This window comes from Pyxicephalus adspersus, chromosome 1 (genome assembly GCF_032062135.1).
Source record: "Pyxicephalus adspersus chromosome 1, UCB_Pads_2.0, whole genome shotgun sequence".
In the NCBI taxonomy this organism is placed as follows: domain Eukaryota; kingdom Metazoa; phylum Chordata; class Amphibia; order Anura; family Pyxicephalidae; genus Pyxicephalus; species Pyxicephalus adspersus.
This window is the reverse complement of record NC_092858.1, coordinates 35,473,696-35,485,887: the sequence shown is the minus strand read 5'-3', so window position 1 is coordinate 35,485,887 and position 12,192 is coordinate 35,473,696. Positions and strand designations below refer to the sequence as shown.

Here is a 12,192-nt window from a genome sequence, read left to right as displayed (position 1 = left end):
CCTTGATCCTTTTTAAGTTTGGTATTTTTTAGTGCCATACATGGTTCTATTTTGCAAACATGCTGTAAATATATCATGCATGATTTGGGCCAATAAAGCAGCCTATATACAGTGTCTCCCTTCTAAGCACCCCACAAAGATATGGCTGGAATGTCTGGTACCATCCTGCTGGCTGGCTCAAGAATTATGCAGGCACTTGGAAATGGAAGGTCATTCATCCACAGCCCAAGCAATCCCTGGCAACTTCTGGGGGAACCCTGGGTTCTATGGAAAACTCGGTTGAGAAAAGCCGCACTACAGGTTTACTTTAAAAGATTTGTGTGATCAGACAGTAATATATGTGTGTGTGGCTGAATACTTCTACAAGGACCAATTTTGTTAACATTGCTTACTGGAAATACCTAAAACAAACATTAGAATTTCTTATAGAAAGGGTATTATCATTACTGGAACAAATTAAAGCCTAGAATAACGAAGATTTTTATTTCTGTATACAATGGACTACTTGTAAATGTGACTGCTTTTTTATACTTGGCTCACTACAAGGAGAAAAAGAGTAACAGAAAAAATAAATGCCATACAGTTTATTCTCTGGAAGGATATACACATATGGACATTTTTTCCTCCTGCTTATGGATATCTTCCAATAGTCATACTGTAGAAGCATGGAAATCCCTCCAGCTCAGTAAGAGTTAATCTGGTCCCATAGCTGCCCTCTTGCATTATGAGTGTAATGGGCTGTGTAACACATGCTGCTATTTGGATAAACGCAGCAGAGCTTTGGAGTAGGCGGCGTGTGCTGTAGATAATGCTGGTGCACTAAAGTTCAATGCCACTAAACTGCCAGAATGTTAACCTCGTGTTTGTTCTCAGTTTTAAACAGTAACTCCAGGCAACAAGAAACTCAACCAGTGAGCAGCCAATACTTTCCAGGAAAGCATGACCACTGTGCTAAATACAGAAAGTCTGTTTAGGTTTTATAAAATATTTTCAACTGCCTAAGCAGGACTTTCATAAGGTTTGTGGGCAGGACTGCACTTTATTAAAGGCTGTATCCGGAGGTGCAGGTGATGCCCACATGCTTTAGTGGATTGTGGGTGATCCCCCAAAAATGTACTCCAGCCCAATACAGGAGTGAACTTTTGAAGTATTTAAAGTCCCAGCAAGCAGCAACATGGAGATATTACCTGTTCATTTTGGAAACATCAGAAGGTGGGGTGCTTTCAGTGGAGGCCTCAAACACAAAACCTGCACACATTAGATGACCTAACCTTTCACCATTCTAATCAAAACTGAAAAAAGTTTAGGATTTAGACGGACTATAATTTTAATATAAAGATTTCATTATAGTGTATGAATTGGGTAGCATAAATAAAAAACATAGTCTGCGGTCAGTTTTGACTTTTTTTAATTTGCTCTCAAATTTATGGTGCTGGAGGCCTCTTAAATGAACTCTGAGTGGACAGAGATGAGATACAGCTTCCAGGTCACAATCTAAGTCATTGATTCATCATAGTCTCTGGCCAATGAATCAGTCCTATGTCTCATGGAAGGTCATCATCATCCTTACCAGATGCAGACAATTTCTACATATTTCATTAATGAAGGGTATAAAGGCAGCCACCACTGTACCCTGCAAGGCTTCATTGGTGACAAATAGAAATAAATACATATAGAAGGGTAACAATTTTGTAGAAAAAAAATCATAAACAATTAACCCATACAAAACATGCTAATCAATATGCTACTAATTAGGGCCAGTTCACCAAAAACTAGCTTCCTGAAATACTCTTTCATAACTCTTTATTTGCAGTAGTAAAATGTCATATTCACCTGTTTTTTTTACCATTTAATATGACTTTACTGATATTCCACTCTATGTAATGTAGAATATATAAAAATTGAAAGAGAGAGAGGCCTGCTCATAATGAAACCAAAAAGCAAAGTCTAAGTCATCTTAGTGGGTTATGTAGCCCACTAACTTGCCCCAATAAATGAAAAATCAGTTTTGTGTTGACTGATACTACTGGTATAGTACTACTGCATTAACTGTAATCAAAAACAGAAGTAAACCTTACCCGGGTCACATTTGCTAAATTGTTGTATTTGTTAAGCTATTACAATTTTAAAAAATAAATAAAATTCTTGTTTTTTAAACCTTTGTTACATCTGTATGCCGCTGGTCTCCAGCAGTCTCCTTGCAGTTACTTTCTGTCTAGATCAGTTTTTTCTAAACATTTTTACCCCTGAGAAAAATAATGTTTAGGTCTTGGAGACCCCCTACTAAAATAATTTTTGTAAGTCAATGGATGGATGGCTTTACTAAGTAGTGTTGGGCCCAGATCTATGCAAGCATCATCAAATAGGAGGTCAATCAGCCACAATCCAAGGAGCCTCTAAAAAACTCTAATGGTTCCCTATTTAATGTACAGCGCTGCATAATGTGTTGGCGCTTTATAAATCCTGTTTATTATTATTATTATTATTATTAATAATAATAATAATAATAATAATAATAACCCTGGGATTCCACAAAACCCTGGGTGAGAATGGCTCCATGGCATTTTACATGATTTCCTGATATTGACCACAGTAAACCAAGACTGCATAATGCGTGCTGACACCGGTACTAGTAGTCTACATCAGACATCTGTGTGCTAAGCTGACAATGCAGCAACACAGTTTGTAGACAGGGACACCTTGTTGCCAACCTGTAATAAGAAGTGCTTGAACAAGGCATTACATTAGGTTATAGCAATTGGATTTACAACTACTTTAACCTATGTACTTGTTTTTTAAATTTTCTGGTATATATGTTATTCTTTGCAGCCATATTATGCCTTCACGTTTGTGGTCACTAGTTATGTACCAGTAAGACCATTCAGGAGCCAGTAGCAGTTTGTTTATTCAGTTTATTTACAGCTGAGATTAGTCATGTGTTATCTGTCTCCACTTCCAGAAAGCCTCACTATCTGTGACATCTGCACTCCTTTTTATCTTGTGTTAAAGGCCAACATTCTAGTAATTTTCGTCATGCATCAATCGGAGCCAGTGTGATAAATGAACTGGACTGAGCGTCCCAACTTCCATATGGGCAACATTTCTGAAAGCTGTGAATTCATTCATACTTTCCTTACAAGAACAATGAACCGCTATGTGCCGAAACTGAACAATGTCACTGAGCTGGTATACTCTGAAGACCGTAATATTTTCTTTAAAGTAATTTAGAATTAGAGGACTAGTTGCCAGTTTGTAGAGAACATTAAAACATTTTTCTTGTTTATTCAGCAAAACATTGTTCAAGGAAAATACACATTAACAGTTCATTATAGTGGTGGTTGGGGATAGTTGTTGCCTTTTACCGCACTAGATATAACACCTACAATAGGGATAAGGCAGTTGGAGTAAGAAAATGCTACAGGAACCAGACATAGGTCTATGGTCAGGAGATTTTTCTTGAAAAGAATTTGGTGACTCAAGCCCGTGGCTTCCATTTAAACCCCTCATATCAATGTTGGGTGGTCTGATCATTAAAGGCAAAGGCTGTGTCTAATTTATAAATGTGCAGACACACACAGTGCTAGGATTACCCACAGCAGTAAATCATTAAATAAAAATGCAAATATCTGTTTTGCAGGCAAGGATGGTGACTTTTCCTTGCCTAAATTTAATAAAAATATAATCTCTAAATGTATACAGCTCAAAGTTCTGTCTCTCTATGAGCCTAGGTAGGGTCATACTAGCATTTTTTTTAACAAAGTATTTACTGTTTCCGGATGCCTACTACTGCCTACTGTCTATAGCTGGGTGCAAAACAACGCTTACAAATGCTTGCAAAAGTCGTTGCTTGCAAAATCTGCTAGTCTGATCCTAGCCTTGTTCTAGATGTCAGAGAACAGCCAGACATGATGTCCCAATCCAAATGCTGCCTGAGGTCTGTGATGCATACATCCTACATACATACTTCCTACATTCACCTGAACATTAATGGCCATGCTAGTGAGAAAGGGGAGAAGATGATAAAATGAGATAAAATAGGAGATGTCAGATAAAATAATAGCAAATAGACAAGGTGTCCAATCCTGTTGTCTATCCGTTGCTAGTCTATACCTCTTGGACTCACTATATTTTATCCTGTTCCTTATGCTATGTACACATGACTGTTCATCTCGGGCGAGAATCTGACATGTACAGTGGTTAGTTGATGGTGTTCAGGGATCCATCAAGATTGATCCAGGAACAGCTGATTGGTAACAACCTCTATACACGTGAAGGCAGGAGAGCACAGTGGGGTGCCGCTTGTTTGTCCTCCCTCCCCCTCTCTCTATAGAACAGAATGGACACTGCGTGTACAGCACTCATTTGGTCATCTGTCACTCTCTAACACTGGAAACAATCTTGAAAGATCATTTCCAACTACAAAAGTTTTACGCTTGTGTGCAGCCTTAGATTCGTGGTCAGTAGTAAGAATGCTCCTTATATAGGTGGTCAGTGAGAAAAATGTACTTTACAATAGTGGTCAGTTGCAATGAATGCATGTTATATTAGTCAGTAAAGAGTTACACTTTCACGTGTGGTCAACAGATAGTTTGCCCTTATATTGATGGTCAGCAGAAGGAATGCCCCTTACCTTGCTGGAAAGAATGATTGTTATGTTGGTGGTCATTGAGAAGAATTTTTTGGGGATCAGCTGGGAAAATGGCCCTAATTTGGTGGTCAGTGGAAAAAATGGCCCTTATGGGTGTGGTCAGTGGGAAGAGAGACCCTTTTACTGGTGGTAAGTGGGAAGAATAATCCTTATATTGGTAGTCAGTGTGAAGCAACCTTTAAGTTAGTGAGAAGAATGACCCTTATGTTGGTGGTCAGTGGATAGAACAACTCCAGTTGGTGGTTCGTGGGAGTAACACCCCTGATTGGTGGTCATTGGAAACAATAAACCTTATGCTGGTAGTTATTTTGAAAAATTACACTTTATTGGTGGTTAGCAGGTTAAATGCCCCTTACATTGGTCGTCATTAAAAGAAAAAAGCCGTATGCTGGTAGTCATTGGAAAGAATTCCACCTTTATTAGTGGTCAGGTAAAATGCCCCTTACATTGGTTGTCATTAAAAGAAAAAAGCCGTATGCTGGTAATCATTGGAAAGAATTCCACCTTTATTGGTGGTCAGGTAAAATGTCCCTAATTTTGTGGGCAGGGGAAAAAAATGACCCTTATGTTGGTGGTCAGTGGAATCTTTAAGTTGGTGCCCATTAGGAAATGGGGGGAAGAACGACTCCTATGATGGTGATCATTGAAAATGACTAGTGATTATGTTATATCTTCTGTTGGCAGAAATAATTCTCTTTACATTGGTGGTTAGTGGAAATATTATTCCTTAACAAATACAAATAACTAATAATGACATTAGTTACTTTTGTAAAGGCAGAAAATGCTCATCACCCCCCAACAAGTCCTGCTTAGAAATAAAAAGTATTCTAAAGAAACCCCCAGTAAAGTTGCACCACCTTCCAGTTGTCTTTCTTCTGTCCATCCCTTCCATTATCCTCTGCCTTAGGTCTTATTTCTCTCTTTCTCCCTCCTCATAGACTTTGATGTGAAGTCAGTTTACCTTTCTCTCCAGTCACACATATGATTTAATTAGCAGCTTACCAGAAACAAAGCAGTTAAGAATAATTGCATTAAACCTGAGCCTGTGGGAGTTTGGGTTATTAGGATGCAAAGTGAGAGAGAGAAAATGGAGCAGCTGTAATTAAATCCACATCCAGCAGAAAGAGGATGTGTTCATTGCACAGAAGTAGGCTCCCCCTCCTCTTGTAGGGAACACCCTGCAGCTCATTTAGGAGGGGCTTCTCCTTCATTGGAGTAGTTTTTTTTTTTTTTTTTGGTGCTTCAAAGTAAAGCTTGTATGTAAGCTTGGTCCCTTCACATGCTGCCATATACAAGTAATAAGAAGACAGCCATGCAGTGCCCAATGGAGACTTGTGCCTTGCTGTCAGCCTGCCTAGCCCTCCTCATCCTCAGCTCGGTCCATGGATTTAATTTGGCAGTGGATCAGCCTGCAGAGTACACAGGACCCCAAGGCAGCTATTTTGGCTTTTCGGTGGACTTCTACCTCCCAGATCAGCAGAGGTAAGTGCCATGCCCCACCAGAAATCCTGACTTTGTTACACCCCTGAGATCCTTTTCACTGCTTTGGCTAGGGAATGTGAATAATGGCAAGTTTGTATGTGTGATTTTAGCAGCTGTTGGATTCTGTATAATAGCAGATTGGATTTCTTTCTTTTTTGTTCTTGTGTTGCTCATTTGGCTGGATCTGAGCTCCTCCCGCCCTCAATGTGTTCCGTTACACTCAGATCCTCATTTCCCTCCAGTGTCTTACCCCAAAAATCCCATATCCATGTATTCTACCTTCCTGCACCCCCCTCTTACATTCACACTGGTGTATGGCTCAGCCCCCAGCACAGCTTTTGTCTGGAGAGGGATCTCATTCACCCATCTGGATGATATTACCTGCCTATGACCCAACTCCTGCTTTCCTCTAGCATTAGGTACAAACTGCAGCTGCAACCTTTATTACCTTGTCTGACTTGTGCAAGGAATGGCAATCCTGGAAGAATGATTGCAGGAAAAGACTCCATTCTCCATTACTATTTTTTGTATTGTGTAAAGAACTCTATGTAGCCAATATTTCAATCCACTGCTGGCTGACTCTTTGCTGAAAGTCTGTTCCAAGCATCCACTTCTATAGAACCAGAATACTTTCTACTCTTCTGCTACCTCCATTGTTACTAATCATATCCTCATATTAAAAATTCTGAACTGTATTTAAAATTATAGTGCACTTAAAAATGTCAAAAATGTCAGTGTTTTTTTTTTATCAGCAATGCTAATCTAAGGTAGGGGCAGATCTGCAGGCAATTATACATTCAACCAACTGATTTAATCCATTTTCTGATTAGAAATAGATTGGATGCCCTAGAACAGCATTTCCTGATCTTTTTAACATGGGAGAAACCTTGAAATAACTTTCAGGACTTCAGGGAACCCTTGCTATAATTACTATATTCACAGGTCACAGTATATTAGTGGTGGTCAATGGGAAGCATGCCTCCTATATTACTGGCCTGCAAAAACATGTGCAATGTTCTGTTGGAAAGCAATTAGATCAGAATGAAAGTCATGACTGGTCAGATGTATATTGTTGCAATATATAATACAACATGTGCCTTCTTAATTAGATTCACCAACACGTCTGATCACTTTTCAACTGATTGAGAAGTAAAAAATTGGTTGTTAATTATCAAATTTAGTTTTGAATTAGCTTCAGGTTTTATCAGATTGGAAGTTCTGCCTGTGTGTGAATGAGACATTCGTGTGACAGCTGATATTAGTACACTGTGATATTTGTGTACAGGAAATAAGGTGTGCAAGGGAACCTAGTAATACAAAATGTGTGTAAATGTATTTGGGGTGGGAGCCACCCCCCCCCCAACACATTTATGCCACCACCACCCTTGGTTTTGGTGATGGCGGTTCAAAGTTCTGGGTCTCTTGTCTTTTTCTGTTCTGATTAGCATGACCCCCAGGGCCAACAGAGAGGACAAATCTCTCCAGTGAGTGGACTATCCAAAACTGGAAAAGTTTAGCTTTGAATACACTTTACTTAATAGTCATCTGTGTTGACAAATACTGTTCTCTGGTATACCACATTTATGCAAAATATTTACTTGAATGGATTCCTGAAACTAGTCCATAGTGTTTTTATTTGTGACTTTTGTGTTTAGGAAGTTGTAGCATGTGTCTGGTGTTCTGTTTTAAATGTGAGATTTTCATTGTACGTTTTCCATGAGGATTCAATTAGAAACCCAGCAATGACATGTCACCATTGTGCAGTGTAGGGGTTAATTTGCGGTATTGTTCTGGCTTCCTCTGGGTCTGTTGGCAATGTAGACAGATAACTCTCCATGTACAGAAAGATCTGGTGGTAAGCAGGCTGAAGTGCTGTGGCCCCAATCAGCTGGAGCTGGGTCCCCCTTTGTGTAAGATCAAGACCTCTGTGCTTGGAGTACGTTGCTTTACAGCTCAGAGCTCACATGAGGAAAGTGAGTAATAATGTTTAACAGGACACAGTTTCCTGAAACCGGACACGCCACAACAGCCAGGATTGTGTCCAGCCTATGAATGGCACCCTGAGGAATCCACAGGCAGAACTTCCATTCACTCTTTACAATCTTACTAAAAGGGATGCCAACCTTTAATCATATTGGATTATATTTTATACATTTTAGCATGTTGTTCTTACAAAATAGACAATGAGTGTCAGTCCACCCAAAACAAATGTTTAAAACCTAGAGCTGGGTCATTTATAATACAATGGAATACGTTCTGCTATGATGAAAATGATACCTTTTGGATAATATGAGTAATTGATTATTGCTCCAGTGTTCACCCAAGTCGCTGGTCAAGCATTTTATTTTTTACCAAGGATCTTTAGAGACTCAAGTCAGGAAATTGTTTAGGCTAAAATTAACAATAATAATAAACTGTATTTAAGAGCTAACATACTACACAGTGCTGCACATTAAATAGGAGTTGCAAATGACAGATGGCAACAAACAATCAAACAGCAGAAGAGGAACTTGCCTGAAAGAGCTAACAATCTAAGAGAATGAGGAGTCAGCACTGCTGCTTAAAGTTTGTTTCTTTACTTCAGTCATTAAAGATTCTTCTATACAACAAGGGAGGTGGTTTCATGACTAGTTAAGGCTCCGTACCTGAAGACCATGTCTGTTCAGCAACTATTGCAATGATAGAGGAATCTGAACCATTTTGTTGTGTTTTTCATTGCAACAAGATGAGCAAGACCTAAGTACAAGAAGTAGAGACTGGAACTTTGGCAGGGGGGAGCTCACTGCTGGAATCCGTAAGAGATAAGACACATGGGAATTCCGCCCTCTTGTTTCACCCAAAACTATAACTTTTGGATGCACTGACTCTTCATTCTTAACATTAACTTGAACCTGAAACCACTGCTTTATTTTCAAACCAGAGTAGATTTGTTTGTTGGTTCCTTCAATGTGTGTGAAACAATATTCATTTCATACTTGTATTAGTTTGCAAGTTCAAAAAGTCACTGACTTGGATCAAGCCTTTAGTGTTCATGTATAAACCTGCATAGAGATAAAGTGGAAGTGTTCTTTTACAAATTGGTTATCAGTCTCCTGTAATCTGAACAAGGGAATCATGGAAGCAATCCAGTTGGCTTAAATTCTGAACATTTTAACTGTTTACCAACTTAACAAAGCAAGACACCATTTTTTTTTTTTTTTGTACTCCATAGAAATGGGCAAAGCATATCATGTAATATGCCTGTATAATATCATTACTGCATGTGTACATTCGGAAGGCTAAAACATCAATAGTTTTTTAGTACACCTTACAGCAGGTAGGACAGATTTATATGCACATACTTCCTAATAGACGATTGGTGATTTGTACATGTAAATATTATAATTTTTAGGTTTTTATTACAGATTTATTATAGTTTTGCACTGTAAAATGTGTTGGTTCAGTGGTTGCCAATCTTGTATCTGGGCTATTTGTGCTTGTTGTATAGCAGCAGTTGGTCACATTCACTTGTTCCTACAATGTTAAAGATGTTTCACAACTTTCTTAGCTGCTTCATCAAAACTAATAAGTAGCTTGGAAAGTTGCAAAATATCTTTGACATTGCAAGAACAAGTGAAGAAGTGAATGTGACCAACAACTACTACTTCATATACAAATACAATGACCTGGATAAATGAAAACCCTCACAGCCATTTGTTGTGAGTGCAGTGTGGCAGTTATTAAGGAAAATATTTCTAGAAATCGGTGCTCATGGCTTTCTTTCCCCAGAGAAGCCAGCATGCTTTCCATATAACCTAAACAGAAATGGTTTTCCAAGCTATTGTGTTAAAGTGTATCTAAAAACCCACATCCACTTCTTATGTTTAGACTCGCTTTCCTGTCCCCGGACTATACAGTCCACAGATAAGAATTTAACAGGACTAATATCACTGTATTGATTTCTGTTCAACACATGCAAAGTTCTCAGGTAGTTGCTCATTGCATTTTTTGCAGCATTAACAGTTATTTTATGTACTTTTCGTGTTAGACAAAATCGTATAACCATTGCGGATATATGCTATAGACTACGGGTGCAAGTTTAAGTATTGAAGAATATGTAAAGAACAATTGTTCTATTATTTCCATGGATGGTCTGTACATAGAGAGACATCCAATACAGTACAGCCCATCCAAAGGAATGTGCAAAAGGACCCCACAGAGACTTGTTCATGGCAAAGGCTGGACAGGGCCATACATTGAAGATTTGGGAATTAGGTAGACAATAAAAATTTTACTAGGCAGGCTGCACACAGAGGAACGGGTGATTTATTAAACAACTGTACTAAGATTTGCCTGCATGCCTGACCCATGCCCTCTGCTGTCAATGTCATCAGACTCTTGTCTTGTGAAATCCTGGTGACATGACGGAGTTGAACAGACAAGAATGAGTCATTATTTTTAGTATACTGATGTCAATGGTGGAGTGACTCAGTCGTGTACATTACTTTAAAAAGGGATAGGGAGTTTTCGTGCACTTTATCTGTGTAGGTTTACATTGCTCTAACCCAATGATTCTCAACCAGGGTTCCTCTAGAAGTTGATAGGGGTTCCTTGAGCCATTAACAATTTGTGCCTCTCATTTCAATTACCATTGACACCAATGATCTTTTTAGTAATCTGTAAGTGTCATTCTTCCCATTGACCATCACACTAATGTACTGTAAGCTGTGTATATTTTAATTTTAGAAGTGGTTCCTCAAAGACCTAAAAGTTACTTCCAAGGGGATCTCCAATGTTAAAAAGGTCAGGAAATGCTGCTGTAACCTATGGTACTTGCAAGCATATGTTTTTTGTTGACTTGTCTTTCTGACTATAATTTTATGGCTTTTTCCTGCATTGCAATCCTTCCACACCTGTTGCAGATCTTCCTCCCTTTGTAGAAACTTGCATTATGTTATCTGTTAGTTTGCTTTTTAAGCAGAGGTATCAACATCCTGAGATGGGTAACCGCATTATTTCATGCAAACACTTCTATCTTTTAAGTTCTATAGGAAGACAAAAAGTAAATGCACAATATTGTGAAAGGTACCATTTAAATAAACCACAGGAGTGCATTTTATGCAATTCATATGCTTCCCTATCATTCCATTAGCTGCCTGGAGCTTACACAAGGCTGAGGGCTCTCTCCCTATACTCGCGTAACGGTCCTAAACCAATCACCAAAAGTGTATTTACATGGAAAGAGTCACATGGGCCTCATAAATAAACTTTTTAGGTCCTTTTAGTTGAATGGAGCAGGAAGAAGTAGTGGGGAGCAGAATGTGTTGCTGGGAACAGTGTAAGGACTGTGTTAAACCTGACCTCCGCCATTGCTGTGGAGCCGCCCCAAATGCAAAGGTTAAATGCTTGCTTTTGTCTAGGGGGCAAATAAAAAGACTTTTCTTGTCCTATTCCTGGTACTTTCCTCTACTGCCTGACTCTTAAGATTTAAAACAGTGTTATTCATTACAATGCAGGGTTACTGGGCCCAGAATTGTAGGCGTATGATGTCAAGGGCCCAAGACCATAACTCAGAAATCTTTTAGGCTGTAGGAGCAAGGGACGCTCTCTGTCCTAGACAAAATTGAGCATAAGCTTAACAAAAGATTTTTTTTTTTTCAATTCCTGCAGTTGTCCAAATCTTTAAGGCATCACTGTCTCTTTGCTTTGCATGGGTCAGAGAACTTTGTACCAAAGAGTGATTGGCCATGTTATCTGGCAGCCAGACAGTGAAAGGCTTGTAGTTAATTTAAAGAGGCCCTGGGCAAGGTGGCGGATTTACTAAAAGGGGAACTAAACTAAAAATAAAAAAATTACACTTTTTATTTCAGCAGATCCCTCAATGGCACTGGTTTATCCCTCCGGTCCTGCATCGTCCTGGATTTCCTCTTAATCCTGGCTGCTGCCATCTTCAGTATTCTCTTTCTGCTACGTCATTATCTTGCACTGCGCAGGTGCGAGATTGGGTGACATAGCTGCTGTGATTGGGCGAGAAAAGATCCGATCTCAACGTGCATGCATGAGACCGGCATCTCTTTCCCCTT

General features: G+C 39.1%; 1 protein-coding gene across 1 annotated transcript in view; it reads left to right on the top strand.

Moving 5' to 3' along the window:
• The first annotated feature begins 5,890 nt into the window (after nt 1-5,890).
• Nucleotides 5,891-12,192, top strand: part of ITGA5 (integrin subunit alpha 5) — a 64,332-nt gene continuing 58,030 nt past the window's right edge. Inside the window, exon 1 of the mRNA XM_072406356.1 lies at nt 5,891-6,130. Coding sequence (XP_072262457.1) covers nt 5,928-6,130 — 203 coding nt within the window. The 5' untranslated portion in view covers nt 5,891-5,927. The remainder of the gene's footprint in view (nt 6,131-12,192) is intronic.